Consider the following 27,709-nt stretch of genomic DNA (forward strand, 5'->3'; position numbering starts at 1 on the left):
GTCTCCGCTGCTTTCTGTAATGAATACATGGTATTTGAACAATTTTAATCGTATATTTAAGGTAGGGGTAACACCTGCTTTGTACTTCAAAAATGAATAGAAATGTAAAGTGTATGATCATTATATTATTATGCTCGTGCTTTCAATTTTGTTTTTTATTTTTAAATTATATCGATCTTGAAACCAATACCTAAAACTGTGAATATGGGCTCGTACGTGTTCAAAAACCAGGATTACAGACCGTACCAATATACGCTGTTCAAGTACTGAGCCCTGATGGAGCAACCAGCAACCAAACATGTAACACGTCTGCCACCTACTGGACATTTAACTTATAAACCCACCCTCACTTAAAATAAAAAAATGAACATGGAGATACAGCATTCCGTCTTTTTATTAAGGCAACCATAACCTTATTTTGCATGGCTATTGTACTTGGCTAGAGATTTCAGAACGTAGACTGAGTTCAGCTCTGCACAGACAAAGCTGTCTTTGAAATCAAGACTACTGCAATTTCGAAACCTGTGTACGATACAGTAGCAATATGTAACTGTAGCTATATTGTCATAACTATTATGTAGTTGTAATTTATGGTGATATATACACACGTATCAATAACTTATTACCTTCCCAAGCCCCACCTAGCCTGATCTCCTATCTGTCCTGCAAGCTCAACTACAGTACATACTGCTATGACATCCTGCTATAGAATATCACCTTCCCTGAGCATTTTCAAATCAAGACTCAAAACCTTCTTCAGAGGGGTTTAATCTAATCGATGTCTGTCTCACTCTTTGCATCTTCTCTCACATTATAATCCCTTCTGTTCAGAATTTAGTTTAATTTTATCTCCTGTCTTTGTTGCTGTTTTCATTGTTTTATTTTTTAAAACTTTTCTGGAAAGCACATAGATGAGGTGTTTTGAAAGGTGCAATATTAACAAAGTTTATTACTATTGGGAACATGAGATTATTCAATGTGATGGAAATATTATGCACTAAACCTGCCACACATTCAAGTGTCTTTTGTATTCAGCATGGATCTTAAGGGAAAGCCTCATCCAGTATGTTTCAATGCACAGAGTTACTGCAAGTCTCATTTCGACTTTATGTTATTTTTTTTAATCGCTTTTTTCTTGTAAAACATGAAACCTCAAAAGGGAATAAGTAGGTTCGTATGACCTCTTTGTTCGTGAAAGGGTTACTCGTGTTAGCTGTAACAGGAAGTTCAGTTCACTTCCTGTTAGCAACCATTCCAAGCTGTTAATGGTTTCCAAGACAGAGAAATCACGGAACGTTATTTTGTAATTTCAGGTATTTGTTTTTATGGATCTTTCTGAGAATTGTCTTGTGGTTTTTTTACTGTTTAAAATTTAAATAAACTTATAAACCGTATTAACAGCTAGTAGTTTTATTTGGCGAAGAAGGACGTGAAGCGAGATTATTGGTTTTAAACTCAGTTTAACACGGCAGACTCAAATTACAGTAAAGTGGCTTGTTATTTAGCATACGAATGTGGTGAGATTTGGCTTTGTATTGTTTTTACAAATGAATGATGTCTAGTGATAATTTTAGGTTAACACGTAATTGTCCGTAAATTTGCGAATTATTTTTTTCATTAACGATGAAGTTAGAATTTGTATGTTCCCAGTTTTGCTATAACCACGAATGAGAAACCTTTCTCTAGTTTGTCTTTTTAATGTGATGTTTTTATTGACTTAATTTACACAGACACATAAATATACGTATAGGCTAAATATGCTCTTATATAAATTAAACCATGTAACTTGAAATCAGACCGTCTGCGTTGAGTTTCCCTCAAAAGGATCAAAATAAAATTGGGCTGATTGAAGAGGACGCATTTGTTTTTAGAATATTCGTAACCATCAACCGCTGATTCATCACAGTTTCATTCCTAATTACTATCACTCGGTAATTGATATGATCATATTATGCTTTGTTTATAAAATTCTCAAATTCAATCATATGTGCTTTTCAGCTCTCCATATCCCAAAATGAGTGAGCAGATCAAATTTATAGTGGAGCAGCTGAATAAGGAGCCCTTCAAGAAAAACTTCAACCTCATAACATTTGACTCCCTGGAGCCATTGCAGCTGCTGCAGGTCCTCAATGATGTGCTGGCCGAGGTTGACCCCAAGGTGAGTGTCTGTCAGTCTGTTTCATGTGAGGTCTTGGAGTTAAGTATTTTAATATGGCTACATTATGATTTGTTTATGTACAGCGTGCTGTACACCTTTGAACCTGTTCTGTAAATGCATAATTCAGTGAGAGAGAATTTAGCTTAGAAATGTTTTTGTACCTCTGAAGCTTGTCCATCTGTCCATCCATTACCAGAAAGCAATGTATGCCCAGTAAGGGTTATACTGTAGCTAAGTGGAGTCTATCCTAGAAGCCTAGGGCACAAGGTGGAGCAAGGACACCGGTCCATTGCAGGACACACTTTAGATACAGCTGTTAACATTGCCAACGTATCTCCGGGGGAGGGAGGACGCTGGAGCCCCTGGAGAAAACTCACTTGGACATGGAGAGAAAACAACATGTGAACTCCACACAGACTGTGTCACTGGCTGGAATTAATTCCCGGACCAGCAGGAGTGACCTATCACAACCAATCACCATATCAGCCCTGTAACTTGTAGGAAAAGCAAAATACTGCATCATAAACTAGAAACCTGTATTTCCTCTAGCACAACATTGACATTCGTGAAGAAATGCCTGAGCAGATGGCCAAGCGTATGTTTTCTTTGTTGGGGGTGCTGAAATATAAACCTCCCGGAAATGTCTCAGAAGCGTAAGTCTTTATATTCTCTAATAGCAAAGCACTAGGTAGTGAATTAAAAGTGTAGCTGAGCTTAGGACAGTGTTTCTTTTATGTTCCATTAATATAATCAGTATCACGTCATTTATCGCTTATCCAGCTCAGGGTCACAATGGCCTGTAGCCTATCCTGGGAAACTTTGGGTGCAAGAGTGATACACCCTGACGGCGATGCCAGTCCATTTCAGGGCACATATATTCACACCCACACACACACTCTAACTAATTTTATAGAAGTGAATTATCCTACAGTACCAGCATGCCTATGGACTGTGGGAGGAAACTAGAGCTGTTGCATTAATATCATTGTTTGAAATGTAGTTTAATATACACTGTTATTAATATTACTAGTGCAAAGACTGTAACATCACAAACATGAAATGCTGGTTCAACTATAATGCAGCAGTGTACGCATGAGCATGATTTGATGATATCATGTTTTTCAATTATGACCTTTGCAGAAGCAATTTCCGTCAAGGTCTAGTGACTGGCAGCAAGCCTGTGATTCATCCAATCTTACACTGGTTGCTGCAGAGGATCAATGAGCTAAAGAAGAGGGCCTACCTGGCCCGTTTTCTCATGAAACTGGAAGTACCTGCCGAGTTCCTGCAAGATGATGTCATTGCTGACACACATCATCAGGTAATATGGCCTCTGGATGCAGGAGGGACATGTTCTATCGTCTGGCTGTCACATAGAAAAACAATGCTCAGTCGTTGCGTTATTCATCATGAATACAATATATACCGTGTCCATGACTCCAATATACAAGTAAATTGCATGTTCTGCCTCTCCATTTAATCTCTTCTTTGATATGTAATATTTGATCCACATTAGATTACAGCATTTGGTGGATTTTTGTTCTCTTCAATCTATTTGCACCCACATCTAGCTATTGTGTGAATTAAATCTCTTATTAACTATGAGGTGTTTCTAAACCCTTTCCATCCAACAGCACACTTACTGCACATAAATACAAACATTTTGCAGTACAACTTGTCTCTACATGACTGACTCAACTGTTATTAACATTGTAAACAAAATTTGTTTCAATGTTTAATCTGAATTTGCATCAAAGCGCCTATCCTTGCGGGAATTGATGATGGTAAGAAACAGAGCTCATGTTTAACTGCTCTTGAAAAACTCACCACAGTATTCTCATGTGAACAGTCTAAGAGTGTGGTCTCCATCTTATGCATTTACACTGAACATGCAACACAACACTTTTATAGCTCCTCAACACAAATATTAAAAATTAAGTATAAACAATATTTCATTCATTTTTCTCACATATAACTTTTCCTAAAACAACACCTCATTTGAGAAACAGTGGCACAGAGAACACTATATAAAACAATATATAGCAATATACCAGCACAATTGCTTTTACATTTTAATGTACATGTAATTTAATTTATGTTCTGTACCTAAATATGGCATATTTCACAGTATGAAGACCTAGTGGAAAGTTTTAAGACCTATCACAAGGAATGTGAGCAGCTGAAGACCTCTGGCTTCTCCACAGCAGAGATCCGGAGGGTAAGAATTGTGCACCATGCCTGCATAGGAAACAGTGTTAAATTAAATTGTGCAGCCATCATCTCTTTCCTTATGTAGTTTTAAGAGAGGGATTTATAGCTATGAATTATTGAAAGGTACTTCTAAAAATAACTGTGCACACTTGTGTCTTAGTACAGAAAAGCCTGTCACACTTACAGGTTTTGCCTGCATTTTACCTGCTGTAAATCAAACTACATCATTTATATTTGTTCATGTCCCAACTTTTGAGGATGTACAGTACAATATTTTCGTGAAAAAAGTGGATGGAATAATTGAACAGTTTTATTAAATATGTTTGTCAATGAAGTGTTTTAGAAGTGTTTAAAAAACACTAAAAAAAAACAGTTAAAACTTAAATGTAAAAAAAACAGCTAGAGCAATTTTCATTCAAAATGCGTATCGTGAATAGGTTTTGCTGAAAATACTGAAGTAGCAGGTTTTAAAATTGCATCTGCTTGTAAGATGTGCAGGTTTTGCAATGTAACTATATTCATAGCTTAAAATGAATAGGATGAATCTAGCCTTTGATTCTTTCATCACTGGTAGGTGAGAGGGGGATAAATGGAAGGTATATTTTCCTTGCAGGACATTACTGCAATGGAAGAAGAGAAGGACCAGCTCATTAAAAGAGTGGAACGTCTGAAGAAAAGGGTAAGGTTGTTAGCACTCTAAAAGCTATGCTACCAGAATCTTTGGCATTCAAAGGCTTGCTAAGGAATGAAACAAGGCCTCTGAGTCATGCAAACTCCCTTCTGGTGTTAATGGGCTGAAGTATGTGTCTAACAAGCCAAGAATTTACACATTGACAAGATGGGTCAGAGTTTTAATAGCGTGATGATTTAAGGGGCATTCGTGGTGCCAGGAGAAGTAATAAGGTCCTGTAGCAAGTCATCTTGAATTCAAGAAGTGGCGTGTGCTGTGTAACTCAATCCCTGTCCAAGATGCTGCTCACTGTAGTGCTGCTGTTTGTCCACTAGGTGGAGACAGTGTCCAATCACCAGCGCATGCTCGAGCTGGCTCGACAGCTTCGAGTGGAGAAGGAAAGAGAGGAGTCACTGGCTCACCAAAAGCAAGAACAGAAGAATCAGGTATTGCAGTGTTCTACAACATATTAACCAGGTCTCTTAATCTCATTACAGCTTTTTTTTTCGACACAAGCATTTTTTTATGTTGTTAGCAGGTTTTAGTTCAGTCACAGACTTGCCATTTCCTTATAAGTGACCTTTTACCATCAAAACATCCATATCTTTCAGTTTTCTAGCCTTCTACACACTAGCGGCCTTCATTTAATGTGTATTACAATTAGAGTTTTGAAAAGAAAAAGTATTGCATACCATGGATTTGTAAAACAAAGGTAGATGCTATAGTGATTATCAAAAGAGTCTTTGGGGCAGGAGCCCAGAAGTTGCTGGTGCAAAGCATGTGTCACAACTTCTGATGTTGTTACACATAGTAGTTGACTTCTGACCAAACCTGTTAATGAACAATGTCAATGAACTTTCATTACAGGTAAGTGCATAGTGAATTTAACTGTATGCTGAAGTAGTTCAGGTGGGTAGCTGCATCAGCATGCATAGGCATGAAGACCGAAGAAGGCTTTAATGCTCAGTGTACAATCAGTAGGCATAGAAAATTCAGCTTCAGGAAAGAGATATCTATTTATAATTATAGATTTAAATGTATTTATTATATCTAATTACGTGTATGTTTATTCTATAGCATTAAATATATTAAATCTGAGTTGCATCCTATTCACCTATGGCAAATTACAAACCCAGTATATGATAGTGGGTTTCACTGGGTGGAAGGTGCAAGTCCAAAATACCATCTACATCAAGTTCTGGCATTGTGAATCTCAGCTGGTTGGTGAAAGTATAATGTAATCAGGGTCTTAAATTATTGTCAGGCAAAAAGGATGTTGAAACATATATATATATAACTTTGTGTACATTATATTGTACAAGACCGTAGTTTCATCTATTATGTCTGAGTGCGATTTGAAGTCTCCTAGTTTCATCTATAGCATATGTATTACATTTTATATTAGGATTGTAAAAGAAAGTGACAGTATATTGACAGGAAGATCTCAGTATTGTCCTTTTAATTTATTTTCACTGTTGTCTTTTATGTAAAGCTTTCAGCGTGCTTTAGATAAAACATCTCAAACTTTGATCTTGGCTCAGTCCAGCAGGTCTTACAGTTAACTGTTAATTCTCCAGTTCCTAAAAACTTGGAAAAAAATACTTCAGTAATTTATTTACTTCTTTTAAGATCAGTTGAAGGTTCTCATAAATGAAAACTTACCAAAAGTTATAATAAAAGCACATTGCTATTTACGTTTAAAATTGTTTAGAATTGGTAACTATAGAAGTCATAAGAAATATTAAAACATTTTTAGCAGTGAATTTATGTTTTTGGAATGATCTTTTGTGTTAGGAATATATTTAGTTTGAATTTTAAAGGTACATTTTCATGTGTTTCTTCTTTTTAATTGTGTAAAAATGTTCTGCATCACATTGTAGCTGTTTCATGCGGAGCAGAGGTTGCAGAGATCCCAGCAGCAACTTAAGGACCTGCGACAGGCAGCAGCAGATGCAAAGCCTGAGAGTAAGCACGCAGTTTAACACTATTGTTTTCAGCCTGGCGCTCATGCCAAAAAGAGTGCAAAGGCCAAGGGGCAGCGGAGAGCCCAGATCAAGTTCCTTCACTGTAAATTGATTCAGATAAATTTAAGCACAATGACCTTGCTTATCTTTGATGTACTCTGTCAGTCCCCACCATGTGTAGGATTATTCTCCCCTTGGCCAGCTGGAGACTCGCGCTAAGATGCTTTTTTTGATTGGAGTTTTATATACATTTTAAGAATAACAAAATACCAGAATTTGTACTTTATATTACACAAGCAGAAACATTTTGGACATGTATCACAAAAATCCATTTTGGACAGTGTGCTAAGCTTTATTCTGTGGTTTTGCCATTTTTTGGTATGTGATAGTGTGCATTACCATAAATATAAAACCTTCTTACATGTCTCCTAAAGAAAGAAATAGTATAAAGCAAAGTGGTGAGGCTTTGAGGTTGAAACTTGTGTTGTATCTTATATAAATGTATAAACATTAAATACATCAATCAAAATGATTCTGGCTTCACCTAGACAAACATTAGTGCCAGCATTATTTCAGTTTGTTAGTATTATATATTGAAAAGTACTGTGGTGGAAAAGTAATATTTGATTCTGAAACTGTAGTGTAAGAGAAACATATCATGGTAGATTATTTCTAGCTTCATTAAAAGTAACAGCATGTTCTTGTAAATCTACAGAATTTCTTCTTTGCTTACACAAAAATGCCATTCCACTCGAACTTAACACGAAAGGTTTCTTTACTTGAAATTCCCTTTGCACTACACACTTTTGCATTGCAAAGATCCATTGATCAGTGCGTCATAAAACCACCTTTGGCATTTAAAATTTGTATGGCTTTATGACATTATGAAACTTTTGTTTCCCTCATGAAAAATATACAGTAGAAAAATATAATGGTAATTTATTAAGCAAATGTTTTTTGTTGTGTGTTTAATTTTAAAAGGGTGTCTAGTTCTTGGCCATGAATGTTTTCATGAGTTTTTCAAAGAACTGGACTGAATAATTGAGTGTATTTACCATTTTTGTAATTAGCAGGTGTGTGGAGTACAAATACAGCACAAAAGATTATTCGGGCTTATTAAATTGCAATTTATCCATGTTAGAGAATGATCAAAGGTATTTTATGGCCTTCAAGTTAGCGCCCTAATGTTTATGTGTTAACTCTTCAGGCTTGATGAAAAGATTGGAAGAGGAGATCAAGTTCAATACTTACATGGTGTCTGACAAACTCCCCAAAGAGCTGGAGAGTAAGAAGAAGACAGTGCAGTACCTGCAGAAAGTGGTGGCTGAGCCAGCAATGGGGCAATCAGAACTGGGAGAGCTTGAGAACAAGGTAGTTTTTCACAGCAACAAAATGGACTCCTTTTTGCACAGCAGATTGTATCGGTTTTAGGTTTTGATTGCTGCAGGATATACTGTAGTACACATTGACTGTGCACATGTCCTCAGAATGAGCTTGAAATATCTTCTCCCATTGTTGGCTGATAACATTAAACATTTAAACGGATCATGTTGCTACAAATGAAAAAAAAAAACTACATTACCCCTCTGTGGTCACATGGGTTAGAAAGAGAAAACATACTAGATCAGATTTTTAATCGCACAACATTGCTGGTAATGTTGAGCTTTGGTGCTTCCTAACCTTTATAGACGCACGTACCTTGGCTTTTGAGTCAAATGAGGACTGTGCTAGTGTGGGAAATTACAGGACAGTTATTAGTCTTCTGTTACCCTTGGTAAAAAAATGCACTCCAGTAATGAGATCCTATTTGTTTTGGAAATACCAAAATTGCACATGTGCAGTATATCTGAATGCATATCTATGAATATTATATACAAAAGATCTATAATTACACAGCAAAATTGATTCAATTTAAATTTCACCCAGAAGTGCTTAATCATATTATTCACAAGGATTTTGAGTTGAATAGCACTCAGCTTTAAACACTTACAGTATTCCTTGAATGTATTGATTTAAAAGTCAAGTAGTAGATGTATTTTAAATCTCTTATTCCCATTTTCTACCTTTCTTTTTAGATTCGTGAAATTAACACTCAGATTAATCAGATCATTGAGAAACGAATGATGAGGAATGACCCTATGGATGACAAACTCTCTCTCTTTAGACAACAGGTGAGTTTTACTCAAAATTCAGAAAAAAATAGCAGAGTGCACAGTTAAAACCTGCTGTTTTTCTTTCTTAATTGCCTGGGATTAAAGGACATTAGAATATTAATGATAGAAAAAAATGTTGAACCACAGCAACTGTTTCTTTTTGTTGGAATCTATCTCTAGCACTTTAAAGAAAGAATACATAATTGGCTAGTAGTAGTTTAGAACAAATGGCACCACCTTATTGAGTGTATAATTAGGCAGTCTTAATTTTACAAACTGAAAACGCTTTAGCAGTCAAGTATTATGTAGAAGGAGATTACTTTGCTTACTGTTTTATTTCATTCCTAAGATGCAGTGGGTGCCATTCATTACTTAGAGGGAGGCATCATGGTTTCCAATGATCTGTATCCCATAAACACACTGTACTGTAGCTGCCCAACCATGAAATGTGTGCAAGGATTGATGATGTCTAAACAGAAGGTTCCTCCACCCCTTAAGGCATCAGTGAAGGAAGCCTGTATATAAACACCTCTCAGGGGTAACATTCTATTAAATAGCTGCTCTAATCAAATCTAGTAAGTGAATATGAATTTTAAAATCTGAGGCTTTTTTTCAACACACATTTGTAAGATTAAGAAAAGACTTCTCTCTTCATTCTACATTCATGTGGGATAATTGTAGTGGGAAGCTTTGTGTAGTTTATTTATAAATATTTTTTTTCCCTAGGGCCATAGGAGATAATTTGCTTACACTGTGACCATTTTTTAATGGAATTTCCTTGCTGCAGGATGTAATTTGTATTTGTCCATAATAAGCCCTTGTTAGGTGGTTTTGTTACTAAATAGACAACAGTGTGTGAAATGTCTGACTAAACTTCTTGGTTTTGTGGACAAGCTCTGTTTATTTTTCTTTTTATAGGAGAGAGCACCACAACCTAATTAAGTGAAGGGTACTGGCAGTCACTATGATATTTCTGCTCATTTGATACTTGTGCGCAACCTAGATTATAAAGTTCAAGATCAACAAGTTCTCCTTGGTAGGACATTAGCAGATTTTGATGGGCTATTAGGAGCATTTTTAACACAGTCAGGAAACATGGTTACAAAACGGTCGGTTAGGTCACACATAGACTATGATGTTTTATACTTTATTTCTTGTACATTTAAAAAATAGCACAGTGCTACATGACAGAACCTTTAAAGTGCACAGCTGTGTGCATGTCTTTTATAACAGGAATGAAGAGCGTTATATGAATAGGGACTATAATGCCCTTGACTTGCCAAATTCTTACCCATTCTTTTTTACATACCATATTAGGGCAGAATCTGGCAAGCAATACCCCAGTCCATGCCAGATTTACACTTAATATGAGAAAGGTTAATCAGTTATATGCATTCTTTTTTATGTTAAAGTAATACACAGACATGCTATTTATAATTTAAAAAAAAAAAATATTTATTGTGAATTCTGACCTGTATATAAATGTGGGAGTGAATTTGTTTTCAATGGGAGGGAGTACAATAGATAATACTTATCTTGTTTATAATTATTTGCTTTTCAACAGCTGATTTGTGAATCCAAAAATATTTACTGATCCTGTTGTAATAATGTCACTTTGAACCTTGTAGTTCACAACTTTATCAGTTTAGGTAAATGTATTAATGGGGACAAACATAAATGTTTCTAGATCTGTTTACACTGCAGTGAGAGTACAAGTCTATTACTGTGAGTAGACATCTGCCTGAAACATTTAGTAAAATAACTGGTTGGACAATTAGGCAGCTCCATGTCTGAGGTAGATACTCGTTGGTAACAAGCAGTTACAGTGTAGCATTGGACTTTGGATTTTTTCTACACTCATCACTCATTCAACGTAATAGACAAGTCTTCGGATCAAAGAAGATAATCAACGAAAGTTCACATCCTCCAATTTGAATACATAAAAACTGAACTATTAATTAATGTATCTCGTGGTACATTAGTTCATCAAAGTCAAGATTGTGATAATGAGCAGTTAGCGATGCGACACCCAGGAGTCTTTTATCATAGATCTCTCTCTACAGGCCTGAACTTTGTGGTTTCTTCCCCTCTCCCCTGATCTCGGCATCCGCAACGTATACAATTAAAACTGATTGATCGAGCGCTTGATGTTCTGGCAGGCGTCCATCATCTCGCGCAAAAAGGAGGCCAAGGCTGAGGAGGTGCAAGAGGCCCGGGAGGAGCTGGCCAACACCGAGAGGGAGCTGGCACATAAAACCAGCCAGGTCCGGGACCTGGGGGGTGGCAGCGAGCTGGTCAGAGGCGATGAGGTATGGCCAGAGCTGAAATGACTGTAAAAGATGAGTGAGAGAATTGTACAAATTGCAGATGGAAGAATTAACAAGTTGTGTCTTCAGTTGGTTAATAGTCTTTACTACCCCTTACTAGGATGAATATGTTTTTTATACATGGCATGTCCAACAGAGTTTAGTTCATTTTGGATTTAATAAGTGAATACCATGCACTTCCTGGCAGAGGTATTTAGATGCTTGTAGAGTTTTCTAATTATGTTGCTTTTGATCACAACACCATAAATAAGCAATTAGTTTTTTATATACATAACCTACTCCACACATTCAAAGGAAAGAAAGAAAGAAATAGTTAAAAATATATGAAGGAAATGTAGCACACATATTCATTATAATTGTTGTGGCAAACCTTAATGTCCCACACAGTTATTTGAGCTCTGACTGTGTGTAATAGTAGTGGTTCCCATGATTTCTCTGTGAGTTTCCTTGCTCAGGAAGTACATTTCAAACAAAGACTAAAACATGAAGATTAAGGAGCATTCAAGGCAAATCAGGGATACAGTCACTGAAAAGAACAGACCAGAAGAAGGGTGCAAAAAATATTAAAGTCTCTGAATATCCCCGTTAATACAATCTCCTCAATCATCAAGAAACTTAAGGGCACATTGTACCACCCAGACTGCCTATATCAGCATCAGGGCAAGTAGGAAACCGGTGAGGAACACCACTGTGAGGCCAATGTCAACTTTGAGCTACAGAGTTTAATGGGTGAGATGGAATAAAACGTCCATGAGGGAACAATGTCACTCCACAATGCTGGCCTGTATGGCAGAGTGGAAAACATCTTGTAGTCCACATGGAGTTTACACCAATGCTCCTGAGTGAGGCCAAATTGGAACTTTTTGGTTCAAATGCTAAACGTGAAAAAATAAGAATTGTGAAGGTCAAATAAATACCATTCTTGACGCTTTTGTCAAATGATGTGTACCTTTAAGCATTTTAAGTCATAAATGCTCAGTTTAGGAGGTGAATTTGTTTCAAAACTAACTACAATATATATGGAAGCTACTGTAGTATTTTTTTCATCAACTATTGTGGCAGAAAAATATTAATCTGGAATACATTGTTTTTAAAGGATATCCTGATAGTTGGACTTCTATTATGTGCCAAAAAATGATAAAAGAAAATAATCGCCTTGTGCTGGAAAGGATTGAAGATCCTGTTTGTATAATGATGAGGATCAAAGATACTCACATGGTGACAAGAGTAATGTTAATAGAGAAACAAACAAGTAAATCTGAAACAAATAGTTCCTCCGATTTGAAAGGATGTCCAAGTTTCACTGGCTGTAATATGTGGAGTACAGCTGTATTTTAAATATACAACTGCATTGAAATGGTTGCTATTTATATACTTCATTAAGCAGACAGGACCACAGGATTTATCCCCTTTCTCCAACTTTGCTGCATTCCCATGCAGGGTTATAATTAGAACACAAAGACAACCCTTTATCTGACGAGTATCATTCACAATGTTGCATTGTTTTCTAAAGAAGATATATACTCCAATGCACACCCGCAGATATACTCTTTACCTGAAAATATTAAGCTTTTAATTTTCCTCTTGGATTTACATCAACATTTTACTCATAAAGCCTAATTGTCTATTTCCCTAATTGTTAATTTTATGTTTTCTTAACTCATATTGTTTTGGGGTAAATACACTTCAGATCCTGGGACAGTAAGCTGCAAATCAGGATCATGGAAACCAGTAAATTAAGTGGTAAAAAAGTCATAAAACTTTGCAGTCAAACAGTAAAAATATTAAATAAATAAATTGGCATTTTACATTATGTTTTATACGTTTTATTGCCATCAATAAATATATATGTTTAGAAAATCTTCAGGAAAAGCAAAAGCAAACCTTTATGCCTCCCTTCTAAGATTCTATTAATTAAAGTATGGAGTTAATGATATTGTAGCTATGAGCATTATTGCTATGATGACTTTTTTATAATGTTCATTATATCAAATAAATGAAATTGTCCTTTACATGCAAGTCTTACTTTTATTTAGAATGCACTGGCCTGATATGTGATTGCAAAGAAATCTATATTAATGGTGCTACAGATTTAGGAACTGTCTTTTGTTGTTCTGTGTGTGTTTTTTATAAGCAAATGCTCCGTACACATTTCTCTGCAAAGCTGAACGGAAAGGCAGAAGAATTAAAGTCCAAAATAGTACATTCTCTGCTTTGCGCCTTTTCTTGGGAAGATTTTATCAGTCTGTCTGGATAAGAGACCCTCTGTACAAACCCCATCCAAACTTAGAAAGATACAGCCAAGTGATGGATAACTGAAACCTCACAGTGTGTTGCACTTGACAGGACAAGATGTTTAAACCTGAGCTACTTGCAACACAGATAGGGATTGTCCATATTTGGTCACAAATTTGTCTTCTAACACACGGCCTCATTAAAAGAGTAAGAACAGTGGAAAAATGTCCCATGCTTTCATCTTATTTTAAAAAATCAGAATATTTGTGCATTGAGGACCTACAGTGCAGTGTGTGCTGTTGCTGTAGCTGAGCTGTCATTGGCTTATCAGAAGTATTTTCCATTTTGTCAATGATGAGCAGCATGTGTCACGTAGCAAGTGCTCACTTGATCTGTGTAATGTACAGTGTCACACTTGGTCATCTTCAGTTAAAATTCCTGAGCTTTTGTTCTGCTGTAATGAACTCCAGATTGTGTCCCGTTTGATATTTTTAGATACTTTTGCACTTATAAGGGGTAGCACAGTATCAGTCTTGTAAATGACATTGCAGGGACAGTACAGTAGTTCAGAGCCATTATTAGTGACATTAGGCTTCATTCATATCATTTATATTTTAATCTGGACTAGAAAACATAATGCCTTAATGACATTGAGCTGATTTTATACATATACGGAAGGATATACCGTATTTGAAGAATACTAGCTAACATTTTCACTATAGATGAAATCTGACTTCAGACTGGGCTTCCTGAAGAGGTAACCATAATGTCAAAAAAAGTAGAAAACTCTGTTTTTTCACTCTTTAGCTCCTTTAATTTCTGAGCTCTTTCAAATGTGATAGTGTTTTTAAGCCTTTGTGTGGCATTATTGTGATGCATTAGGACCACCCAATGATTACCAAATGATGTTTTGTAATATTGTTATTTAGATTGTTAAAACAAGCTGTCAATATCTTGTTCAAGCAGTTTACTAAGTGAATCTTCTGATTATTCCTTTTTTATTTTTATTTTGAGAGAGAAATTAACACTTATGGTAGACCGGTTCAATTTAGAGCAATAATATAAAGCTCGATAAATATGTATGGTTGTAAATGATTTAAATGATTAAAAAATGCATTGGCTAATTCGGTGAGAGTCATTGGCGGACATGTGTGACAAGAGAGCACTATGCTTTATTACTGTACTGCTAATTCCCTCAACCTTGTGTGCCCTTGATTTCTTAAAATACATAAACTATAAACTCACACACACAGGCTTCACATGGTCCAAGTGGCATAGAGCACATACTGTGATTTCTAGATCTGTTCTCTGGTACCTGAAACATTTATAGCTTTTGGCCATACTTAAAGATCCCCCTAGTACTGAGACTGAAAAGAAAAAAAGTCCTATGGGCAGTTACTATTGACGTTGACATATGAAGATGTAGGCTTATCTGTGGCAGCTTGCCCATGGCTTGAATTTCTGTGATAGGTTGTGCAGGCGTCCTGGGGGAATCTTAACCTTTGCAACTTCATCAGTCGTGCACATTTGTTCTTGGTATGCATCTCACTTATCTTGCAGCACAAAGCTACAGTAAATTACTTCAACAAAACCTGTTGCGATACCACCAATTGCTTGACAAGGGTCTGGGGCCTGGATGTCCAAAAATGTCTGGTATCTCTTCTTATATCTACATAGCATTTGGAATGTGTCTTCTAATAAACCTTTCTGCACAGCTGATGGCTGCGTGCAGGAAAGTCTTTCTTTGCTCAGTGGGAATTGTGGTGGTCAGCTGCAGCAGCGTTACCGTTTGTGCTTAACAAAGCCATCAAAATGTGATTTTAACTGCAACATTACTTGTGCTTGATAAAAAATAATAGGAAATATAATGGATTCATAGAGAGAACTTGTAAAGCAAAGCACAACAACTGCAATGTACATATACTGTAGAATCATTTTTCCCTGCCTGTTAAAAAGAGCGAATTCTTTTAGAGACAATAATCTGCACTCGCTACAGAGAGCATTTACAAAAAAAATAGTAAGTGGTTCTTGAAAAATTCAATCAGAAATATCAGTCTTATCTCTCCCACAATCTGTTTGTCAGTAGTCCTTGTCTTTTTATTTTTGTATTCTTAATTGAATTGTTTTTCTGTTACAGCAAGATGGTAAATAAAGTGTATGTAGAACTTGTGGTATTCTTGGTAAATAATAAGAAATTAGAATTTAATATAGGAGTTCCCTTGTGAAACTATGTTAGATGTCGGTACAAGATGCTAAGTGAGATCCTGAGAAAACCACACTGCAAAGCTCCTTTTGGAGATTAATTTACGATGCATTTGATTGATTTTATCACATGATTTGCCTTTTTTGTTTCCTCTTCTTTGCAGTTCAAGAGATACGTCAGCAAGCTCCGTAGCAAGGGCACAGTGTTTAAGAAGAAACGTCAGGAGATCGCCGACATGAGGGCGGAGTATGGAGTTTTGCAGAGAACAGAGGAGATTCTGAAACAGCGGCATGAAGCTGTTCACCAGCAACTGGTAACCTGAAACCCTTCCTCATCAGGACACGTGCAGGCTCCAAAATACAGATTGCACTTACAGCGAAGTGACATAACCTTCCTAGAAATGATTTCATGCCCCTTATCCATGCAGCCTCCCAGCCTGGTGATAGCAGGGCTGACGCAGAAAGGGCTGAGCTGTTCTATTTGCGCTGCTTGCATCTGCCTAACGTTTGACAGTTGCATGGCTTTGTGATCAGGCAATGTATCTTTTCATTCTTTTTTGTTCGGCACGTTGTAAACCAACTCTTGTTCACTGCCGGAGCTCGTTTTTTTGCCGCTCTTTGTCACTCATGTTTAGCTGTCACTCTGATATTAGTTAGTTCCCAATGGTTTGATGAACAACCTGCTGTAACACTGGAGTGGAGCAGATTGTATCTTATTATCAGACCACAGGACTAAACTTAGTCATCAAGAATAACATTGTTTATAAGGCTGAAAAATTCCTTCACGTTTGAAACAGTTATTCTTATTCTTATTCTATTTTATTTTGGGTACAAAATGCAGATGATCATAAAAGAATCTCTCACATCATTGAAGAATATGTACCATTTACATTTTGACTTTTGATAGGAAAATGACTTTCAATGAGTATGGGAATAAGCCTTCATTTTTTTAAACATTTAAAACATTTTCACTTTATCTCTTTTTTCTTGTTAATTGATGTAACTACATATACATGGAGATATGTAACTATAGAGCAATTAAATAACTCACTTAGACCATAACTCACCTACTTTATATGTTATTACAACTATAGATTATATTCCAGAGTTAGAATCTTTGCTTAGAACTAGAGTTAGTTCAAATACAAAGAATTACAGGAAAAGTTTACAGGAAAACATTTAACGTTTGGGAGTTAAATAACAAGACAAGCATCAATATTGGTTGCATGGCACTTTAAATATCTGGTACTAGTCTTGGTACCAAGTAGCAATATCAGCACATGATTAAACATTCATTCATTCTCATTGAGGATAACCAGACCACGTAGCAGTGTCTGTCAGGGGAATGCAGGGCAATGAATCAGTGTTGGCAGCTGAATGAAAACTGTTGTAGGAAAGGACAAATTGATACAATATGGAACCAGCCGGGTTAGCCATAGTGTTTGGTTTACTATCTTAATTGATGATACATACTTTTTAAAAACTTTTATCAGCTTATGTTCTTTTAAATCATAGAGCATAACCTGTTGTTACCTGCCAGTCATGAGCCTGGTAGTGATACCATTGTTCTCAGCTAAGCTGGCACAGCTCTGGAGGGGAAATTGAAAGTACAAAGTGTTTTTGCACTTTGAAGTGTGGTACTCTGCTAAAATGGTTTGTGAAGACATAACCCTTGAACTGGATTTGATAGTCTTCAACACGACTGTTAGAACATAAACCAGCCCCTGTTTACTTGTGCGCAGTGTAGCACTGTAAAAAAGCAAGGTTGTTTTGAAAGCCATCTATTTCAGAAGCCATATGTTAGGAATGTTACTTGCATGCAAATTAAAATACAACTCTGATCTGCTGTTTTCAAATTCTGAAGGTCTTTTTTAATCACATTTACTGTGTGTACCGCAATGCCAATACTGATGTGATATGACTTTTTTTAAATGATGTTCTGCAGTACATTAAATAACATTTTACCTATTGAAAGTTTCTCATTACCATATAGAAGTGTCCAGGAACTGAGAGTGATTAATGACCTGTAATAAAAAAGATTTCCCTTTAGCCAAAAAAATATTTTTTTCTTGATATCCATCAATGATAGACAAAACAAGTGGGTCCCAGCACCTCTGAGCTTTCTTTGAAATTGATGTCTGCTTGTGACTGTGTTTTAATGACAGCTTCCACTATGGCTAATGCCCTTTGGAAGCATTATGAACATGAGTTAAAAATGGAGTGGAAAACACACAAATAATCCCAAAAACATTAAAAGAATATAAAGATAGTAATTCTTATTTTGAAACATTACAATTGTTTGTAGGTAATACAGTAATACAGGCAAGGAAATGTCGAAAACTCCACTGCCTGAATGTTGCTTCCCCCTTTATGTTTTCAGCAATCCATTGAAGCTAAAAGGGGCATTTCTGGGTACAGTGATACCCAGGAGGAGCTGGAAAGAGTGTCGGCAATCAAGAGCGAGCTGGACGACGTGAAAGGACGTACACTGGACGACATGTCTGAAATGGTGATTCAGTACATTTCGCATCAATAATCTATACCCTCATCGTCTTTGGCTGCAGGCAAAAAGACTGCTGAGCTGTTTCCTGTCGAAAAAACCGACTTGTGCATTATTTAAACATTGTCTTTTGACAGTTTATTACCTTAAGGACTGTCTGTATCAGTGATGGGAACATATCCCTTATGTGCAGCTTGTAATCTAACGGACCACTTAAGACGTTGTGAATCACTGCATGTCACAACAATCTAAAATTCCATCCAAAACTGTTTTCCTTTTTTATCAAACAAAACCCAGACAGTTCTTGCCAACAGCTTGTAAAATACAACTTTCCATTAAGAATGTCAGCCCTGTCTCACCACTACATTTTGTTTTTCACGGTAACCATGTATCCCATCATGGGTTATTCCTTATATACCCTCATTGTAAGGTTGGGGATTGTTTGGAAAGTTATTCAGCTTACCATTATGAGAAAGAGTATTAAATCTGCATGTTTAATTCTGTTTTTAAATCAATCAATCAATTGTGCTGTGATTTGAAAATAAGTTATCTGTCCCAGTTTTAAAGCATACAATAAACCTATTGCAGACAGTTAGTCTTTAAACATTACCTCTGGTTTGGAGCTCAGACTTTTTTCAGATTGGCAGGCTCCACACTTGGCAACATGAAACTTTCAGTGATGGATTCTGTTATTCCAGGCAGTTGCCACGCAGAAGACATTAAGTGACCTTAGGTTTGGCATGACCATAAAGGCTTCAAATTACTTTGTCACAGTTCTCTGTCTATCATATTGTGTAAGAAAGACAAAAGGCCAAGAAGGCGTGATGATCTGTTTTTTTATTTTAGTATTAAGATGATGGATTTATTTCAGGAGTTATAGGAATACATTTTCAACATTTAAAAATATACCCTACATTTGACGCTTTGAACTTCAGTGAGTTCAGAAATGTAATTGTATGTATTGAAACTTGAGTTTATAACAACAAAGGATTTGGTTGAAAGAAAACATTGATGATTTAACAAGCTATTGTTACCACAAAAGTGCAAGATCTTTCAATCTAATTTCAATCAAAGATATTAGGTGTAGGAAATGGAATTGTTAAATGTATAATTCTTTGCATTATATGTTTCACATGATCACTTCATTGACAGTTCCCTGTGTAATGTTCATGACAGGCTCTTTATAAAGAAATCAGGTGTGATAACTGCTGGATATAACAGGGTTGTGTTTTCTTTTCTCTTAGCAAGATACACACTCTTGTTTTCTATCAAAATTCTCCTGCTAGCTTGACTTTCCTGTTTCTGTCTTTTTCAGGTTAGGAAATTGAATTCCGTGATTGCAGAAAAAAAATCTGGCCTCGCTCCTGTTATAAAGGAGTTGAGACCATTGAGACAGAAATGTCAGGTGGGTTTTGGGAATGCACAATCTGTCTAAGTCTACCTAATACACCTTTAGTGTATACTGATCAAGCAGTTTTGCCAGCTGTTGTACTCAAGATTTTTGAGTGACGTTTTTGGAAGTATTCTGAGATCCATACTATGTCTTCCCTTGAAAAACATACCACATTTGAAACTAGACTGTGCAATCTAATATATAAAAATATAGCAATAAACCCAGTGTTCTCCTGCTATTTATACTCTATTTATCATGTGCCAAGTTAGATTGCTGTAAGTAAAGATGTAATTCTACACTGTCAGGGATCAGCCATAAGTCTCATCAGCGTATCTCATAGTTATCCACATGTGTTGCTATTCCTCTGCCCTTTCATGAATTCATAAATTATAGCTCCTAAGTGCATGCTAGCCACCAAGTTTTGCCACTGTGACTGACAAGGATTCTGATTTCTGTTGTAGTTTCACTTACATGACCCTGTAACCTTTTCACAATAGGAACTAACTCAGGAGTACGAAGAAAAAAAAGCTCAGTATGACAGCTGTGCAGCTGGTCTGGAGAGTAATCGATCCAAACTTGAGCAGGTATGGATTAATTTACATTAGAATGCATACACAAGAGATTCTCTGTATTAAAATTAATAAATACAATTCCTTATTTTGCTGATATTTATTCAACACTTAACTAAAAATAGAAGCAAACAAGTTCATTTTACTACTTTAAATAAATCTGTCCCTATTATATTCAGTTCATTGACCAAGCCTTTTCTTATTGATTTTGATGTACAATTAAATTTCTTACTTTTAGATGTGCACATTTTTAATAACAGCAAAAACTCAGTACAGTTCCTACTGAAACAAAATGTTACGTTACTCTGCAGAGATAAAATTTCCTTGTTTGTAAATTCGGATCAATGAGGTGGACACCAAATTTAAGTAAAGCATTTTTAGTAGTCGTAAAGGCAGATTGATGTTTTTTTGGAGTGAAAAAAAACAAGAAAACATTTTTTTCTCTAAAACAGTTCAATATTGACACTGCTTTTATAGTCTGTCTGCATTGTTGTTGGTTGTTTGCTTAGATTTTAACACAATTAGTAGCAATTTTTACTTTGTTTTTTTTTACTGATTGTCAGCTTGAGTGTGAACAGAAGCACATGCTGTTATTGTGAAGGAGCTCTTGTGCTCAGATATAACGAATTAAAACAACAAGTTAATGTCAAAGATCAAAGCAGTTTGCGTTCTTAGCCGAAAGAAGTCTGCACTCAACTTTAAATCACATTTATTCTGCAAGGTTCTTCAAGCAGAGTTAAATGGAGAATGATCCGTTTTTTTCAGCAGATAAAATGTCCAGGATTTATTGCAGACTACTAATGCTGACTTTTATAAGAGTGGCTGGAATCTTCAGCTTGTGTGTGGTGGCAAAATAAGATCAGTGACAGATTCCAGTTTTCTTAAAGGAATAGTGTTTTGTTTTTACATTGTCTGATTATTATTTCATTTCTTGATTTTTAAATTAAATTATACAGTGGTTTACAATTTTATGAAATTTCCATTTTCTTCTACAGTTTTTAATTCATTGTGCCTGCCATATCAAACTAGTGTAACAGAAAATTCTGTAGAACTGGCAGAACGTGCAGATTATGATTGCCTTATCTTATCAACTTTTTGAATATGCCACAAATAGAATTACTATCATTTTAAATATAAAGGAACAAATAGTTAAAAACAATGAAATGCCCATTTTATTGTGGGATTCCAGATGTTTGCTGATCAGTTGTCATATGTGATTACTATAGTAGTTAATCGTGTGTCACATCTTGGAAGAAACTGTACCAGAAGAAGAAATTCTGAGAAGGTATCAACCCTAAACACTTCCAACCAGCATATACATCTAATAATTTTGCACATTGCCATACAGTGTGTGTTAGGTTTGGTTCTTTCTTCAGTCTGGTCATTTTTCATTTTTGAAGCCTCTTATCCCTGTTCTTTTTACAGGAGGTACGAGGACTCAGAGAAGAAAATGCTCAAGAGGAAAGCAGATACCACTACATCAACTGCATGAGAGAGGTAGGATAGTAGGGAGAGACAGTGCTGAACTCTTTTAGACACCTGTGATCTGAATAGTATCCATATTCAGTTTTTTACCTCTCTTTCCTTTTGAAGGTCATTGAAATGCAAATGCAGAGAGCAGCAGACGAGATGAAGGCATATGTTTCTCCTGATCCCCAGGAAAGAAGAAAGGCTGTGAGGTATGGTTCACATGAGCCAGCTGTTCACAAGACATTTACCTTTTAACCTCGAAATGGCTGGGTAGTAGCAGTGGAAAAAGAACCAGCTAGTTTAATAAGCTGCCCTCTTGACAAGATAATTTTCCGGGACAATTTTTAAGTCATTTAAATTTTTTTATCTAAACAGTTTTTTCACATGGCTACATTCCCTGACTTTTATTGTTTATAACAGAATAAGGGCTCTTAACTATGATGGTAATAATATTTCTAATTAATCAGCTGGCAGTGCTGGACATTTGTGTACAATATGTGTTATATACTGCATACATGCAATTGCAAAAAGACCAAACCTCCACAACACATAATCATTCATTTTATATAAACATTTTATTTGAAGGGCCATTTATATTTAGCAGTCTATCTAATAAGATGAAAGCCTTTAGTTTATTTTCCAGAAAGATCAAAAGAGTGGAAAAACTCACAAATGCATAAAATGAAACATGTATTCTAAAATATATTATAAAAAATGTGACTTATGTTTCCCTAATAGTCGAATTTGTCAATTGTAATGAAAAACATGAATCGCAAAAACATTCAAATCACAAATCAGAATTAATTCATTAATTGCTTACACTTATATAGTGTTTTTCTGGACACTCCACTCAGTGCGCTTTACAGATAATGGGGATCCCCTCCACCACCACCAATGTGCAGCCCCACCTGGATGATGTGATGGTAGCCATAGTGCGCCAGAACGCTCACCACACATCAGCTATCAGTGGGGAGGAGAGCAGGAGATGGGGATTATTAGGAGGCCATGATTGGTAAGGGCCAATGGGAAATTTGGCCAGGACATCGGGGTTACACCCCTACTCTTTTTGAGAAGCGCCCTGGGATTTTTAATGACCACAGAGAGTCAGGACTATGGTTTTACGTCTCATCCGAAGGACGGAATGACCGAACCTTTTGTTTTTCAGGGAGCTGTATACGAAGAACATTACTGAGCAAGAAAACTTGGGCAAGGTGAGTGGAAGCCGTCTCTCTGGCTTCACCTAACATACCTGCCAGCTCAAGGGGCTCTGAAGGCCAAGCCTGGTGTGAGAGAGAAACTCTCTGTTGTTGGCATCTGAAACGAATCCCCTGAAAACGGATCGGCCCAGCATTGTGCTCTCACTTTTCCTTTGAGAACATGATCTCTTTGGAAAGATGGACCTACCACAGGGCACAAGCACATTCCTGCTAAACCATTTCTAAAAGGAATTGTAATATAGACATGACACACTGTGCCAACCTTTAGATTTAGGTTGTATATGAAGTGGCCAACCTATATCAGTAAATTGTGCATTTGTGCACCCTTTCATCACTTTCCAAGAGTAATTAATCTCTGCAGTGGGATAATCTGACCTCTACCAACTGTAGCTTTAAGCCCCTTACTCCTTTGCGCTTCAGCATTTCAGTTTGTGTTTCATTACATCTGTCCGGTGTGCTTAGGCAATTTTCTGATTTGCTTTTGCCACCTACGGTATGGAATTAGCAATATATTTCCATGGGACACTAAAAAATATGACCATCAGGTTGAATATGATTTTTTAGTATGATCGAAATGAAGATGATATTTTAGTGATGTGTTAATCTATTGCATTTGAAAGGGATAGTTTTCTGTTTTTACAAGTATACTGTTACCTTGATTGATTTTATGGTGGAAAAGGACAGGACCCTGACAAGTGATTTCCTCTGGAGCCCCACCTTTTTCATAGTCACTAGGTGGCACTTGTCACATACATGACCTGAGAGGGCACAAACTAACAATATTGTTATTTACTGTTTCTTAGAAGTGTGGAGAATAATTAATAGTAAGCTTAGTCCTACCAGTTCACACCAGACAGTTAATGTAAGGAAAAATGAGTCTGGTGAAGAAAAATAAGTGCTAATTTAATTAACAAATTTGCTGCATGTGACCAAGCCTTTGGAAATACTGTTATAGTGTTATAGTGTGATGGTAGAGTGATTATGACGTTTTTCATTTGTTTCATCCACTGCACCAGATAACCGTAGTCCTTTCTTTTATACTGGCTCTGCATTTGTTTTGTATTGGAAAATATGATGCTGCTAATAAAATAGATATAATTATAGATATATAGGTATATATACAGTACATGCATATATTGCTACTTTTACTTGTTACTTGTTAGGTGATACAGAGTGCACAAAAGATACTACAATCGCCAATGTGCATGTATAGTCCAATAAGCAGTGGTACACTACAGGTGTTCTTTCAACACTGGAGATTATCAGAGATAGTCATAATCGCTGACAATTTGTGACCAAAGGTTCCACTGGGGCCTTTTATGTCTTATTGTGAACAAGAATATATGTCATATATTCAGTGATTTCAGACTTTTTTAAAAAAAATAAGATTTTCTAACCCCAATAGATTTTGAAATAGACAGTTGTGTGTTTTTCAATTTTTGAGTTATGGCTATGGACCCCACATCCTCACATGGGGCAGAATGAAGAAAAGGAGGCAGACTCCTCTAACCTGCCCACCTTTGAGTAGCTGCCACAAGCTATGTGGCTATGATGCAGAGCCTCATACTGGAGGTTCAGCACCAGTTGGAAGACAGGCCTGCAAGCTCCCGGGAGGCAGAGATCGCTGTGTGTGCTGGGAGCTGAGTGAGATCAAATTGACAGACCGGCAGATCCACAGTAAACCCAGCCACGCCTGTTAGTAACCCATCAGGTGGCACTTCCCAACTATACACTCTGTGTTTTCCACATGATGCTGGCCACCTCCATCTGTCATTATTTACTGATTTCCTCCTGTCACGAGAGAAGACAGATGGCATAGTTACAGGTTTTGAAATCTTATCCCTTTTCCCCATCTCTTTTGTGATCTTTCCTTCAGTTTTCATTAGGGAGTTGTCCTCTACAAAGCAGTTTCTGTCAGTTTTTTTCATTACACTGTTTAAACTTACCTACTGTGACTACAAACTCCTAGCATATGCACAGCTTTTGGAAATTCATGAAAAGAAATTTTAACTCTTGCTTTTCAGCCAGAATGATTATAAATATATATATTAATAGATATATATTAATAGAACACATGTCACAGAGGGCCATTTTATATAGTTTATGGATTTCAGAATTATCCATCTATCGATTTTCTAACCGCTTTATGGAATACGGTGTCACAGGAAAGCTGGAGCCTATCCTACCCTAGCCTATTTTAAATACAGTGACAGTGACAGTATTTTGTGAACAGCACTCCAGGGATTGAACCCAGGGCCCCAGCACTGCAAGGCAGCAATGCTAACCACTGTGCCTACTGGACACCCCTTTCACCCTTAGTCCAGTAAAGCATGGGTGTATTGTATTATGTTTTCGCTTGTTTACTCTGGAGGTGTCCAAGTATAAGACAGGGTCTTTTGAAATGACTTCTTTCCCGAAAGAGGTGTTTTCTTGTGTTCTGCCCACAGAAGTTGCGCGAGAAGCAGAGGGCCGTGCGAGAGAGCCATGGGCCCAACATGAAGCAGGTGAAGATGTGGCGTGACTTGGAGCAGCTGATGGAGTGCAAGAGGCAGTGCTTCCTGAGAGCACAGAGTCAGGCGTCCATTGGGCAGGTCATTCAGGAGGCAGGTGAGGACAGACTGGTCCTCTGAGTCTTCTGCTTAATCTCGCTCTCTGCCTTCTTAGAACCAGATACTCCGGCCAGCCTCCGGCCTTCAGTAGGCATTCATTCATTCTTCCCTCACTGTGAAAACCAGAACAGATCTCTTACCAATGTGGGGGTGCAGTCATTTCCTTTGCACAGCTAAGTCCCAGGTTTTACTGTTCTGTAAACAATTTTACTGTTCTGTAATGTTCTAGTATGTTTTTGATTCATCCATAATGATATAACTACACATATAGTCAACATTACCTTTTACTTAGACAGCTGGAACAGTGAATCATCTTTTCTTTTTTTTTTTGGACCAATATAGAGTTGTTTTAGCCAAGACCGTGCCAGCTAGATCCTTAAAGGGTGAAGCTGACTCAATCTAAAAAGAATGTCCCATGGAGCTTTATAGTAATGAAAAGACCATAGTGCCTTTTCCCCAAAAGTTACCCTTCATGAATGTCTACCTGAGTTGTGATACAGTGCAAAGTTAAGGGTGTTCATATTGTAGAGGATTGAATTCTGAATTCTAGAGAGTTACCTGTTTACCAAGCATGTTCAGCGTGTAATTCAGAGAAACAATTTTGTGAGAGACCCCCTTCTGGATTTGTAAATGTGCATAAAAATGTTTTAAATTACACAACAAAATAAAAGTATGACCTTTTTATGAGTAATTGTTTTGGTCTGCTCTGTGCTGTCTTCACAGCTTTGGTACTGTAGTTAGGGCAAGGAGAACATGGTTGTTTTCCTTCACTTGCCACTGGCCAACTAGAATTGAATTCAGATAAGAGTAAAAAGCATTATCACATATCCTGCACTAACTTATCCTTTTATGTCTTACATCTTTTTCAGCTGATCTAGTTATTCTATTCTGATATATTATTCATTGGGTAAGACGTATTTGCTCTAGCAAAGGGGAAATCCTGTCTTCTTTTTTTTAGGCTGCGTATGCAATCTGCAATATTTAACCAGGCAGCAGAAGTCCTTTGTGCAGATAATGTTTAAATTAAACTGCAAAGTGTTTATTTTTAATTTCACTCTGCTTGTCCAAAAACTGAATCATTACTTTGAGAAATCAATTTCCCCTGGGGTGTTGGGGTAGTGTTGGAAGATGACCTATGGACAGACGACCAGATTTTCTATTTTCTAATTCTTCACTTGTTTACCGAAATGAAAATAAAAATCTGTTAGCTGGAAAAACAAATTAAGTTGCATTAAGGGCTGCAAACAGTGACTAATAAATATGCCCCTGATATGTACAGTGTATGGTTGTTATACTTAGTTTGTATAGAGTTTTTAATCAATTAATTTTTTTTCTTTAATCCCTCCAGTGGTAGACAAATACTACACTAAGGTTAAATCCAATTTTGGGCATTAATTAATGTAATAAAATAGCATAGTTTTAATCTTTCACTGTTTTTGCAGAATTACCAAACCACATGTATTAATACTGTTGTTTCACTATTTCATTAGGTTAATTAGTTAACACTAGCTTCTATGGACAATCATACGTGATATCAATAGTACTCCAAGTACAATGCATATTTGTACACCAAGAGTATCAGTTACGGTTACAGACATCGTAAGTATGCTAATATTTCATTTCGTAGTCAGCAAATACCTACTGTAGTTACACCTGTCCACTGCATTTTTTAGGGGTTCATCTTTTTCTCTTTCTGCTGTTCAGGTGCTTTTATGGTGGCCTTCAGTATTTGTCAAAACCCTGTGGTTCATTATCTTTTGAAGTCTTCTGAAAACATCAGACTCTGTTCCCAAGCACAGTCCAATTTTCTTCCCAATTTATCTGTAATCCTCTTCCCAGACAGCCTCCAGACTCACACCCCTTCCCAGCCCCTCTCAGTCACAGTTGCATTACCTCCAGCTGAAGAACTGCAGTGCACAGAAATCACTCGGATGGAAATCTGTTGCTGTTTCTCTTCAAAATATTTGCGACCTCCTGCACAAATTAAATCTGATATTTTACCCTCTTAAACCAACAAACTTGTAAATATTT

General features: G+C 36.6%; 1 protein-coding gene across 1 annotated transcript; it reads left to right on the top strand.

Moving 5' to 3' along the window:
• The first annotated feature begins 1,244 nt into the window (after nucleotides 1-1,244).
• ift81 (intraflagellar transport 81 homolog) lies at nucleotides 1,245-26,365 on the top strand. The gene is made up of 19 exons (XM_069182217.1): nucleotides 1,245-1,313; nucleotides 1,999-2,158; nucleotides 2,708-2,811; nucleotides 3,299-3,479; nucleotides 4,287-4,376; nucleotides 4,983-5,048; nucleotides 5,375-5,485; nucleotides 6,920-7,004; nucleotides 8,211-8,374; nucleotides 9,079-9,174; nucleotides 11,316-11,465; nucleotides 16,085-16,234; nucleotides 18,301-18,429; nucleotides 19,736-19,825; nucleotides 20,311-20,397; nucleotides 21,808-21,879; nucleotides 21,976-22,061; nucleotides 23,018-23,063; nucleotides 25,517-26,365. The coding sequence occupies exons 2-19, from the start codon at nucleotides 2,015-2,017 to the stop codon at nucleotides 25,697-25,699; spliced, it is 2,034 nt and encodes a 677-aa protein (XP_069038318.1). The 5' UTR covers nucleotides 1,245-1,313; nucleotides 1,999-2,014; the 3' UTR covers nucleotides 25,700-26,365.
• Nucleotides 26,366-27,709: the final 1,344 nt, after the last annotated feature.

The sequence above is a fragment of the Lepisosteus oculatus genome, chromosome 22 (genome assembly GCF_040954835.1).
Source record: "Lepisosteus oculatus isolate fLepOcu1 chromosome 22, fLepOcu1.hap2, whole genome shotgun sequence".
In the NCBI taxonomy this organism is placed as follows: domain Eukaryota; kingdom Metazoa; phylum Chordata; class Actinopteri; order Semionotiformes; family Lepisosteidae; genus Lepisosteus; species Lepisosteus oculatus.

What these genes read in the sequence shown, in the direction of transcription:
- ift81 (XM_069182217.1), top strand. Translation starts at nt 2,015, where the DNA reads ATGAGTGAGCAGATCAAATTTATAGTGGAGCAGCTGAATAAGGAGCCC. An exon ending in AGCTGGTCAGAGGCGATGAG is followed by an intron (nt 11,466 to 16,084) that starts GTATGGCCAGAG and finishes TCTTCTTTGCAG; the next exon opens with TTCAAGAGATACGTCAGCAA. An exon ending in AGCAAGAAAACTTGGGCAAG is followed by an intron (nt 23,064 to 25,516) that starts GTGAGTGGAAGC and finishes TTCTGCCCACAG; the next exon opens with AAGTTGCGCGAGAAGCAGAG.